Here is a 13,407-nt window from a genome sequence, read left to right on the forward strand (position 1 = left end):
TGGATTCACCCCTAGGGGTGAAAAACTCTCATTCAACCCCTCTTAATTAACCAATCAGAATACAATAATATGAGATGTCATATCATATTTAAATTAAAAAATAAAAAGACAAAACAAATTAAGGAAACAAATTATGTAGATCTTTTATTAAGGAAATTATGTCGGTTTGGGTTTACAAAAGAGTGGTTAGATTTAAATTTTATAATTAAATAAAATTATATGTCGGTCTGGGTTTACAAAAGAGTGGTTAGGGTTTAGATTTTACAATTAAACGAAATTATATGTCGGTTTGGATTTATAAAAGAGTGGTTAGGGTTTAGATTTTACAATTAAACAAAAATATATGTCGGTTTAGGTTTATAAAAGAGTGCTAATGGTTTAGATTTTACAATTAAACGAAATTATATGTCGGTTTGGGTTTACAAAAGAGTGTTTAGGGTTTAGATTTTATAATGAAACAAAATTATATGTCGGTTAGAGTTTATAAAAAAAGGTTAGGGTTTAGATGTGATAATTAAAAATTGTAATATAATATTAGAACTAGATAATAATTCGCGCTGGTAGCGCGGGAATTTTTTTTTTTTTTTTGATATTTGTTAATATTATGTTTATGTTGTATCTTTCATTTACATGTTATATAATATAGTACTATATGGTGAATTTTGATTTATATTAAACTACTAATAGGTAGGCCTGGAAACTACTACCGATACCCGTATTGGATCCATTTTTCGGTTTGTATCTGTCCCGGAAAAGGTATCTGCAGCATTAGGGTCGAGTGAAGGGTATAATAATTATATTATCCATGAATAATGATCGAGTATCGGATATTAATTTAATTTTTGAGCGTCTCGTTACCCGTCTCATTATCCGTTTTATTACCCGACTCATAAATACACATTAATATTTTGTAGAATAATGTTACCAGCGTGAGGAAATATTTATATAAATTTGGATTTGTTTGTTACAAAATAATAGTAGAAAATTTATTAATTCTATACATTTTATAAAATCATATATTTAATTTACTTAAGGTCATACTCTGATTTTGACCCGTAGTTGGTACTACTATTTTGGTTTGGTGCAATATCAAATTCGTTAATTATACATTCGGTAAAGCCAACAAAATCCAACAAAACATGTATTGACCCGTGATTTGGTATTACAAATTGATGTGATCGTGTTTAGAGATCTTAATATACCAAATTTACAAATTGAAGTTATTGCTATAACATGTTGTATATTAATTTTATAGGTGAAAATTATAATTAGGTTATGTATATTATCAATATATACACTTAGTATTGTTTATATAGTGAATATTGTGTGTAAACAATTAAGTTTTAGCCAATTAAATAGTTTGTTATTATTTCCTAAGATTTATGAAACAATAAATAGAGTTTTATTATTTTGTAAACAAATCTAAACTTTTCTTTTGTTAGTTATTAGAATAATTAAAATATAATAGCATTTTCATAATATGTCATATCAGAACTGGTTAAATTTTTAACAACATAGCTTAAATACGTATATAGATATATTTTAAAAATATAAACAATGTTGTATCCTAATTTTAATATATATTTGTTATTATTAAATGATTTAGGTATGTAAATATTTAATCTTAGTTTTATAAATAAATTTAAGTTTTATAATTTCTAAATAGTTTGTTATTGTTTCCTAAGATTTCTGAAATAATAAATAGAATCTGTTTAATTATTTTATTACATAATTTCGAAATAATTTTACTATTATTTTATTAAATAATTTCGAAATTATTTTATGAATGATTTGTTGTAATCTAATAAATTAGTAATTACTATTTTTTTGGATAATAATTTTCAGGTTACAGTAAATTAATATTAAGATTCTGTTATTATATTTTGTATTAAAATATAGTGGTATTTTGTGTAATATTTTACATGGAGTAAGGTTATTTATTTAAAGGATTGCTTAAATAAGTATATAGATTAACAATTTTAAAATTGATTGATCTACATAAGTTGTTTCTTTAATTATGATTTGTTTCCTTAATTTAAATGAGGTGAATAAGAGAAGTTCACCCCTAGGGGTGAACTCAAGAATTGTCCACATATAGAACCATGCATATTATTTATTTTAAGATAAATGTAAGATATTAAATAAACATTCTTCTCCATTTAAAAAAGATATGTAACAAAGTAATTTATTTACTAATTATAAATAGTCTTTATAAAGAACTTGATCCCCAAGCTACTGAATCAAGTTTTTGATCAAAAAAATCTCGGAACATTTCATCTCCGATATTCTCGTATCCTCGGTACATTAATTACCTTATACTTTGTAACAACTTTAGGTAACCCTACCTAGGTTAGTCGGTGGTTACGTACTTGTATAAATATTAGGTACAGCCTTCTTTATTCGATATTCTCAATTCCAATCCTAAGTACCTCAACTCTCTTCCTTCTCTCGACAGACCGTCTCATCATTTCCTAAATAACCATGGCTTCTTCGTTGGTTGGTCCACCCGAGATAACAGAATCCTGTGCTCCCCTCACAAAACCCAACACACAACCCATCACAAAACCCATCACAGCTTCTGGTCCCAGCAATCAAGCTATAGTGAACGCAATGGTTTCAAACGTCAACACTCCACCGCCGACGGGACACACCGAGGATAGACCCACCACGTACCTCACCGCTCTCCTCAAAAACATCAACACTTGTCGTCCCAGCGTCGCAAAGGTCTCAAACGTCAGGAACTCAACTAAAGCCAACGTCGTCAAATCTGTTAGACCTGTTAGACCTGTTAGACCTGTTAGACCTGTTAGACCTGTTAGACATGTTAGACCTGTTAAACCTGTTAAACCACGAAAAGTAAAAAAAAAATCACCTCAGATGGGCTTTACTGAGAATGGATCCGCCACGTACCTCTCCTCAGGCAACCCCTGCCTCGACTTCTTCTTCCACGTTGTTCCCTCCATGCCTAAGGCTTCTCTGGAGAAGCGCCTACAGGAGGCCTGGGGTCACGACCCCTTAACCACTCTCAAGCTTATCTGTAACCTTCGTGGAGTCCGTGGCACTGGAAAATCTGACAAGGAAGGGTTTTACACGGCGGCGTTGTGGCTCCATAGTCGCCATCCCAAAACCCTAGCTTGTAACCTCGAGTCCATCTCCAAATTTGGATATTTTAAAGATTTCCCGGAGATTCTTTACCGGCTTCTACAAGGATCTGAAATCCGCAATATCCAGAATTGGGAATGGATCGATACGATAGAAGCAGCAGCCGGACGTAGAAGAGCTCGATTTTCTAGTCGTGGTTTTGGTCGTGGTCTCGGAAGGGGTCGCGGAAGGGGTCGCCGTGGTTTTGCATTCAGGCCGTTAGCAACGAGGCAGCAGAGGGTAGAGAACGCAGAGAGGAAGAATCAAGAGGAGAAAGCCAAAGCACGCTTGGCGCGCAAGCAAAAGAAGGTTTCAATGGGGAAGAAGGCATTTACAAGATATACTAACGATCCCGACTATAGGTTTCTTCATGAACGTGTGTCTGATCTATTCGCAAATCAACTAAGGAGAGACCTAAATTTTTTGACATCCGGCCAACCAAACAAAATTTCTCTAGCGGCTAAATGGTGTCCATCGCTTGATTCTTCGTTCGACAAAGCAACTCTTCTCTGCGAGAGTATTGCTAGGAAGGTGTTTCCCCGAGAATCATTCCCGGAATACGAAGGCGTGGAAGAAGCTCACTATGCGTACAGAGTTCGTGATCGACTACGGAAACAAGTTCTTGTTCCCCTCCGGAAGACCCTTCAACTCCCTGAAGTATACATGGCAGCGAAAGATTGGGCATCTCTCCCTTACAACCGTGTTGCATCAGTGGCGATGAAGTCGTACAAGGAGATTTTCTTGAAACACGACGCAGAGAGGTTTCAGCAATATCTTAAAGATGCGCGAACGGGGAAAACCAAGGTAGCCGCCGGTGCTGTGTTACCTCACGAGATAATAAGAGAATTAGACGGCGGAGACGGTGGACAAGTCGCTGAGTTGCAATGGAAACGAATGGTTGATGACCTTAAAACGAAAGGTTCTTTGTCCAACTGCATGGCTATTTGTGACGTTTCGGGATCTATGAGTGGTGATCCAATTGAGGTTTCAGTCGCGCTTGGTTTGCTCATCTCTGAGCTATCAGAAGAGCCATGGAGAGGAAAGCTTATAACATTCAGCGAAAACCCTGAACTGCATCTGGTGACAGGAGACGATTTGAGATCAAAAACAGAGTTTGTGAGAAACATGCAATGGGATATGAACACTGATTTTCAGAAAGTGTTTGATTTGATTCTTGAAGTGGCTGTGCAAGGGAAGCTGAAGCCGGAAGAGATGATCAAGAGGGTGTTTGTGTTCAGTGATATGGAGTTTGATCAAGCGTCGACTTCTACTTCGCCATACAATAGATGGGGATGGTCACCTCCGACTCCGAGTGATGGATGGGAAACAGATTATGAGGTAATTGTGAGCAAGTACAGAGAGAAAGGGTACGGAGATGCTGCGCCGGAGATTGTGTTTTGGAACCTGAGGCATTCGAGTTCAACGCCGGTGCTTGGAAACAAGAAAGGAGTGGCTTTAGTAAGTGGCTTCTCCAAGAATTTGATCAAAGTGTTTTTGGAACATGATGGAGAGATTGACCCTATGATGATCATCGAGGCTGTAATAGATAGAAAAGAGTATAAGTCGCTTGTTGTGGTTGATTGATAAAAAGATTTGTACTTCTTTTGTATTCCTTATTGGTTTGGTTATAAAGTTATTTTGTAGAGTTTATTTTTTATGGTTTACTCAAACCCGAACGATTCGAAACATTAAGCAAAAACGGATAATGTCAAATTACTTCATTATGCTAAATTCTTAATTGCTAAGCATAGAATCAAGTAATCAGCGAAACAACTAACCAAAAATTTTTAAAAATATAAACATGGAAAATTCTATAAATATAATTAGATGTCCTCTTGTTAATGAGTAATTTTGACATCAAACTTATATAATAAGATACATCTTATATAATATGAGAAGGTTTTTCTCAACTTTTGCTAAGAAGATGACAGTTGGCCTATTATCTATCTAACACCTGTACATTTTTGTTGTTTGGACCTAATTAACTAAATCATTTATACTTTGGACCTAATTCACTAAAAGCCCATAAAACAAAAAAAATCTCTTAACATTTCCTTCTTCCCTTCTTCAATTAGACCCTTTCTGGTTTCATCCTAGGAATAATATGATTATATGTTATTTTGACATTATAAAAATATGTTTCAATCTTATGTATGATTCACGGCAAGAACGGATTCTAAATTATGTAAACAAATTATTTATGGGTTTCAATCTTATAAATAATTCATAAGCAAGAAAGGAATCTAAATTATGTTAGATTGTAGATGTTTACGTGTTCTCAAAATTCTCTTATAAATTCATAAATTTTTGAGTCAAATTTTAATTTCTGAGTATCCATTACTGGGTTTAGTTTCTGGAATTTAATCCTATATAATCTAATGGTGGGATGTTTTATGTAAGTAATTTGATAATTGCTTACTTATTTATTCCCCATTAGATATTACCAATTTGTTTTCCATAATATTAGAATTCAATCAGTTTACCATAAAATTAAATTTGAGTCCCTAATTGCTTTCATTTTAAGAGATTTTTTCAGTCATGATTATTTAATTTCAGTCATTAGGTTCCTATGAAGAATTATATTATTTTTATATATTTTCCATATTTCAATAGATATTCTTGAATAATTTTAAATATTTTTTTGCAGGTTATCATGTTTATTGTTTGCATTAAAAATACATCAGAAAATTATAATGTGAGAATGTTTGACAAATTTACTTATTCATAAGAGTGTTTATGTATGTATTTCCTAATCTCCATGGACCGATCCGGAAATTTTGGATGACCTATGCCAATTTGTTTTTAAGAAACCATTTTCATTATCGTAAATAAAATAATAAGAATAGTAATATAAAAATTATTTTCATAAGATAGTTTCTAAGTCCATAAACCGAAATATGTTCGATTTGCTTGCTCACATTTTTTTGTCTTTTCAATGTTTTCATATTCATTTAAATATTTATACAAATTAGATATATCTACATGAAAATATATGTTTTCTTATATAAAAAACTTGAACTTATAAAAAAAATCTAATAATAACTGAACTTATAATTTTGTTTTTTTCTACATAAAAGAAAAAAAAACTTTTGGTCTAAAGTATGCTCCAAAAAATTTGATGACATAATGCTTGGCTTCATTTGCTTACCCTATGGGTTGGGCCTCGGTCCGGGCCTTGAACCATATTTTATATTTACTCTAGGGTTGTCGTATTTGTTGGTTATATTAATACTACTACATCATGAAAAAATGAACTATCATGATTTAATATGTTCAACATCATTACAAGAAATATGCGTATTTTTAGCACACAAAAAAACGCTATCATTTCGTTTCGATAGCGATTTTGTAAATGTTGTCTTTGTCGGTGCCATCTTAGAGGGTGCACATACAATAGCATTTTTTCCTTTGCTATTATTTGTATCTCTATAATAGTGCATTATTATCGCTATATTAAGATTATTAGTAGCATTTCAAATTTGCTATATTATAATTAACAGTGTATAAAGTAGACTAAAACTTCTTCTTATAAGACGATGCATATGAGTCACTCCATTGTAAATTTAGTTTGTGATTTTACTATCATATGCTTAAAAAATTATGTTGTTAAGATTGTGATGTCTTTTTATATCATAGCATGATATGAGTTGCATTTTTTTATATTAATTAATTTGACTTCTATAGTTGTGACTTTGAGTAATATATGGTAATTGTATATAAGTATCATTTTTTAGGAATCTTAGTATCAAATAGCTTTAGATTAACCATCTTAAAAATAAAAGATCAACAAATATTCTCATAACATTTTCCACTTTCACATATAATATTTTACTTCCTAAGACACTTTTTTATTATGACATTTGATATTATAATATTCTGCGGTTTTTCTTCTAAGTAGCTACGAGAAAATAAATATTTGTTTTATTCAATTGCATTTATGATAAAGCTAAAAAGACAGATCTAAAAAATCGTTTCGGCGATGGAACAAAACCATTGCATTTTTATACTACACCAAAACTTAGAGTAATTTTTTATAACTTTGTTTACTTGGATTCATTTTCATTATTAAAATTTCGTAAAAACAATTTTAATTTGTATTAAAATGTATAAAGAATAAATTATATTGAGGGATGTGATTGCATTTTTTACCTCACCAAAAATTAGCTGGTAAAATATATTTATTAAGTTCATTGTTGTTTACCTAAATTTCATATTTAGATTGTATTCATGTAAGTTATTTTCCAAAAAATTTATGTTTTTGTAGATGTCAGTGGTAATATAATTTGTGCAAACGCAAGAAAAAAAATAAAAAGATGGAGAATGCTTAATATGTCTTGAAAGTCTAAAGAGAGAAAAAATCATAAACACACTACTATGTAATCAAAAATTTCTCTACATGTTGAAATACTCTAATACTACATATAAAAGGAAAATTTAAGTAACACTAAATAAAAAAAACCAAAAAATATTGAAATGATCAATATATTTTAAAAATCATTAAAATAACAATTGCTAAGTAAACAAATAAAAGAACTATAATATCTAAATTACTAAAATTCAAAAACAATGTAAGCTAAATCGTGCGTAGCAGTGAATGACTTCTAGTAATCCTATATAAAGAACTCCTTTACGGTATAAACAATTATACATAAGTGGCCAATAATTCCCACTAGAACCATAACAAAATAATATTTGCCAACTTCTATATTTTTTATTCGAATTTTTAGCCTCTAATGTTTTCTCTTTGCAAAAGAAAAAAACTCACTTTTTTCGAAAGAAAGTAACAATTAACAAACACTGTTTGCTTGACACTTTGATTGACAATAAAATTTTCATTTTTATATATTTTAAGGCTAACAAAAAAGTTCCATGTATGGATGAAAAAAGAAAGTAAAAACTGTAGATCCATGTGATTAAGGACTTCCGTTCCGATTCCGAGAGGCGCAATTATATCAGATTAAAACGTAACACATCATATTCATACAAGTCATGAGAGTATTTATACGTTAACCATAAACACAAAATGCATTACCTATAAACTCAATTATGAATTGTGCATATTGATTATGGAAGTCAACCTTGCAAATTCCAAACTGAAATAAAAATACTTGTTGCACTAAATATTGACAATGAAACTAATTGGTCAAATTTGCATGTAAAGTTAGTTGCACATTGTTGAAAGCTAACAGATAACAATTGTGCAACACATGGCATCCCGCGAAAGTCATTTACGTATGTTGGAAATTTCATTCCATTTGGGACATAAGATTTCGATTCTTTTTCCTGAAAAATGAAACTAAAATATTAGTCTTATCTTGGATATAAAATTCAGTTGAGAACCGTCAGATTAGAACGAAGACTAGCGATGGCTTAAACTTTGTGCATGGCACCAGCTCCTCTGATTCTGAATAAGGTTTAAAAAATGATGATGGCTGAAACTTTGTGTGGCATGCACACATCTTCTCGGAAGATGACACAAAACGGGAGCGGATAATTAGGACGTTTCTATTGACAACCACTAGATTTACATTTTTACTTATAACGGCATTTCCTGCTTGAACTTTACAACATTAAAAGTATGAATTTTTTTTTTGAACAAACATTAAGTATGAATTATAACAAGGTTTTCATAAACATAATCATATGCTATCAGTCACAAAACCTCATATAAAACTAGTAAACAGCACACAATTTTACTTAAAATTTTAAACGTGTTGAAACGTTTACTAAGTAAATGGAAGAAAAAAAAAAGTTAACTTATTCATGTTTTATCTTTAAGTTTTCCAGCTTTATTTCCCTAAACTTATTTGAACTGGCGGATTTGCATTTATTTCCATTAAATTTTGTAAGAATTTTTTTTTTAAAGCAACATATATTGACTTTTTCCTTTTTTTTGTTTTTGTTAAATACATATTTAATGACTTTGATTTTAGAATCCATTTAAAGAAAAGTAATGAGTCATACGATAAGTGGAATTTATGTTCGTTATGATATAATCAAAATATAATTTGTATGTTCAAAAGTTGTAAGGATATTAGCTAATCAAATTACAAAGCCAGCTAATCAAATTATATAGTCACTAAATTTCAGCTATTCAGTTCTACTAAATAACCAGTTTTGGAAATTTCAAGAGAAATCACCATCAATTATGCATGAAAAGCTGCCAAATTCAGTTTCCTATATGTATTTTTTTTTTGGTAGAACAGATTCAATTTCCTATTTGATTTCCACTGTCACCATTTACATCTTATATAAAGTTCTTTCTTTTTTTCGACGACAAGAAAATTCCATGGTTTCAACCCCAAAATTTTATATTTTGACCCTAAAGAAAAAAAGAGAGAACTCAACAAAATGAATTATAAATGGAATTGTCTCCACTTGTAAAAGCGGTATCGTATCTCTTGACCTTAAAGCAAAGAACTTGTCTCTCCTTCTCCATTCACTCCTCTATTGGAACATCAACACAAAGCCCACAATTCTCTCTGCCTCTCTCTCTCTCTCTCTCGATGAAGAACCAAAAGGATCAAAACTCATCATTGCCATCTTCATCACCATCTCTAACAGCAAAGCTTCTCAATGCTCAATACCATCACTTCCTCAATCTCCTTTCGTATTCCCTTATCCTCTGTTGTGGAATAATCATTGGCATCCTTCTGCATTCATCTCTACAAGACTTCTCTTCTACGTCTTCACTCAGCATCCAACGCATCTCTCAGCTCTTCGTCGTCTCCTCTCTTCCTCCTCCTCCTCCTTCTCCTCCTCCACCTTCTCCTCCTTCTGATGAGCCCGAGCACGATGGGCTTGAACACTTTATTAAGCCACCAGAGAAGCTTATGCATGACATGGAAGACGAAGAGCTTCTATGGAGAGCTTCAATGGCACCTAAGATCAAGAATTACCCTTTTCCTCGAACACCAAAGGTTGCTTTCATGTTCATGACAAAGGGTCATTTACCTCTTGCACGTCTATGGGAGAGGTTCTTTCGCGGGCATGAAGATCTTTTTAGCATCTACGTTCACTCGTATCCTTCTTATTACCAGTCCGATCCCGAAAATTCCGTCTTCCATGGCCGCCACATTCCAAGCAAGGTCAGCTTCCTACAAACTCCAATATTTGTTTTTTCTTTGTAATTTTCATTTTTTGGTGAAATTTCGTTGGAGACGAAATTAACGAAAAATATATAATTTTGTGACTATAGTAGTCCTACGAAAATATCAAAATGACCTTTTGTCCTAACAAGTAACAATATTAGAAATTAAAGAAATGCCAAAAATATACTCTGCATTTTTCTAATTTTCGAGAACTTTGTGCTCTTGTTGTAAACATGCTCTGAGTGTGGTTGAGTAATGATCAATCAAAAATCTCATACTAAAAGGAATAAAAATCATAATAATAAATGTGAAGGGGGTCAAGAGAATGTAGATTATCTTGCACAATACGGTTTGCTTTTTGCTAAATAAATTATAATACCTTTCATTTAGCAATTGTTCGTGGTCCGTCGGTGCCAGTGTTAACATAAATTATAATACAGTAAATTGCATGGTTTCATTTATTTATTTTGGTTAATTGTTGCATGGTTTTTTTCATTCGTTAACATATCGTTTTGCCGACAAGTAGTAGATGCACATACGCATGTAACCGTAATAAAAAAAAAAAAAAAACAGATGCGTCACAATTTAGGGGGTGTTATTGGATTGTGGTTTTTAAAGGAGTTTGATGTATTTAAGAATCATGTGTTATTCAATTGGGTATTTTTAAAAATCCATTAAAATCTAGTGTTATTCAATATCTACTGGATTTTGTGTGATTTTGGATTTCAACGTACTTTGCTTCTAAAATATGAACAAACACAATACCACACTTTTCTCAATCATTTCATTTTCTTCTCCTCTCTTCAGATGGATCTCTAGCCTTTGACATATTATTGTTTGATTTTTTTTCTCAATCCTTTTATATAATCACACTTATTCATCAGATATGTATTATTTTTGAGAATTTTTTTTTTGTGTTCTTTAACTTTTTTTTCTGGGTTCATGATCTATAACTTTTTTTTTTGGTTTATGATATAATCACACTTTTTTTTTCTGGGTTCAATCTCTGTTTCTTCCTCCTCAAACCCTTTGTATATAATCACACTTATTCATCAGATCTGTGTTTTTTTGTATTCTTTAATTTTTTTTTTCTGGGTTCATGACATCTGAGTTCTTTAATTACACCAAAAATCTGGATTGAAAACAAATACAGTTTAATTCAAGTTTTCTATGACATGTGTAAAAGTCTGGGTGTTATTAATTTAATATAATTTTGGTGTATAACACAGTTTGTGGATATATATATATTTTTTTCTAACAATAACTTTTTTTAAAATCCATAACAATCACCAAAAATACATTATCAATGACTTTCAAATCCACCTTATATGCATTATAAAGTCCACACAAATGCATTAGACTTTTAAATCCACTAATGTCCTGGGTTAATTAAAATCTATTAAAATCCTCAATCCAATAACACCCCCTTAGTCTTTTAAAGCAAATACCTTTTATTAGTGCTTGAGTAAAAATTTAGTTGGCACAAATTTAGCCTTAATCATTTCCCTGACTTTCTCAAATTGAGATTCATCAATCTTCTCTTATGATGTAACTTTTGTTGACGACGGCAAGTTTGCCTCTTTTATGTGAACCAGAACAACAATTATAACTTCTTAATAAGGAAATATCTACGAAAGGTTGGTTAACAATTTAGACTTTTTAATCCTATTCAATCGATGGCAACTCTTTTGGTCCATTCTTACACACGGTCATTTGAATATAGTTTTATTTTAGGGATGTACACTTGTCGGATATTTAATTAGAACTTTATGGTACTCGTGTATTTGATCTTTTTTTTTTTGTCGGCCGAGTATTTGATATAGAAGTGAATATGTAATTCATTTCACTAGGCAATTTTATGGTTAATATGAAAAGTATAAATAAATTATCCAAGCATTCAAATACCCAAAAACTCGGGTCAAAGAAGAATGGTAACCGATCTTTCTTTTGTAGTCAAATTAAGTTTGTTTTCGTAATACAAAACATGGCGTCATCATATATCTATTTAAATTAACTTTGTACTTTTATGAGAATCATTGCAACGAGTAACGCTATTTTTTGGCTCTATATCATGATATGGTTTAAAATTCTACATACTCGGTTTTGAATATTATTTGCTTAAAAGTGAGTTTCTAATTTTTTTTTTATTTTTTTGATAACGCAGAGAGTGGATTGGGGATATGTGAATATGGTGGAGGCAGAACAAAGATTACTAGCAAATGCTTTATTAGACATATCAAACGAACGATTCGTACTTCTTTCCGAATCATGCATCCCTCTTTTTAACTTCACCACCGTTTACTCTTACCTCATTAACTCAACTCAAACTCACGTTGAGTCCTACGACCAACTTGGTGGCGTTGGACGTGGCCGATACAGCCCTCTAATGCAGCCACATGTCCAGCTACACCACTGGCGCAAAGGCTCCCAATGGTTCGAGATGGACCGTGCCATGGCCCTAGAGATCATCTCGGACAGAATCTATTGGCCTCTCTTTTACAGTTATTGTCACCACGGTTGCTACGCCGACGAGCACTACATCCCTACACTCCTTAACATCAAATCGAGCCTGAAACGCCGCAACTCGAACCGGACTCTCACGTGGGTCGACTGGTCGAAAGGTGGGCCTCACCCGAACCGGTTTATTAGACATGAGGTGACTGCGGAGTTCATGGAGAACCTTAGGAGTGGTGGTCAGTGTCTATACAATGGAAAAGTGACGAATATTTGTTACTTATTTGCTCGCAAGTTCTTGCCTACTGCTCTAGACCGGTTGCTCAGGCTCTCACGTACTGTTTTATATTTCTGATTATTATTCTTTCTTTTCACATTTTTTTATTTTTCATCTTAATATTGTGTAATCTTTTGATTATTCGTAAATGAGGAGTATTTTATTTTGGGTGATATTCATCTACACATTCCATTTAACTTTTCTTCTTCATTAATTCCGTAAAATCAGCCGATAAAAACAAGCTTCAACGACTACATATGGTAGATATTTTATGTTTATTTAGTTGACTATCGTGTAACTCTATTACTATGGAGTATGGATGCTATATAGAAGGCGACAATGTTACATACTATGCAATAACATGCGCACATGCTTGCCACATAACTCTATAAAGTCATTCCTAGTTTCTATCGTCCGGAGAAATTAGTTAGAATAATGGACCGG

The 13,407-nt window shown here is 32.2% G+C and overlaps 2 protein-coding genes across 2 annotated transcripts; both read left to right on the forward strand.

Moving 5' to 3' along the window:
- The first annotated feature begins 2,437 nt into the window (after positions 1 to 2,437).
- LOC104789703 (uncharacterized) lies at positions 2,438 to 4,789 on the forward strand. The gene has a single exon (XM_010515357.3). The coding sequence runs from the start codon at positions 2,482 to 2,484 to the stop codon at positions 4,723 to 4,725; it is 2,244 nt and encodes a 747-aa protein (XP_010513659.1). The 5' UTR covers positions 2,438 to 2,481; the 3' UTR covers positions 4,726 to 4,789.
- Positions 4,790 to 9,542: 4,753 nt separating this feature from the next.
- LOC104789704 (glycosyltransferase BC10-like) lies at positions 9,543 to 13,136 on the forward strand. The gene is made up of 2 exons (XM_087451135.1): positions 9,543 to 10,229; positions 12,397 to 13,136. Exons 1-2 carry the CDS (start codon positions 9,648 to 9,650, stop codon positions 13,039 to 13,041), a joined length of 1,227 nt encoding a protein of 408 aa, XP_087307261.1. The 5' UTR covers positions 9,543 to 9,647; the 3' UTR covers positions 13,042 to 13,136.
- Positions 13,137 to 13,407: the final 271 nt, after the last annotated feature.

This window comes from Camelina sativa, chromosome 5, assembly GCF_030686135.1.
Source record: "Camelina sativa cultivar CO46 ecotype springtype chromosome 5, ASM3068613v1".
NCBI lineage: Eukaryota > Viridiplantae > Streptophyta > Magnoliopsida > Brassicales > Brassicaceae > Camelina > Camelina sativa.

Bases quoted from the DNA above. Each gene is read 5' to 3' on its own strand.
- LOC104789703 (XM_010515357.3), top strand. From the start codon at position 2,482: ATGGCTTCTTCGTTGGTTGGTCCACCCGAGATAACAGAATCCTGTGCT.
- LOC104789704 (XM_087451135.1), top strand. From the start codon at position 9,648: ATGAAGAACCAAAAGGATCAAAACTCATCATTGCCATCTTCATCACCA. The intron at 10,230-12,396 runs GTCAGCTTCCTA...TTGATAACGCAG, and splicing joins GCCGCCACATTCCAAGCAAG to AGAGTGGATTGGGGATATGT.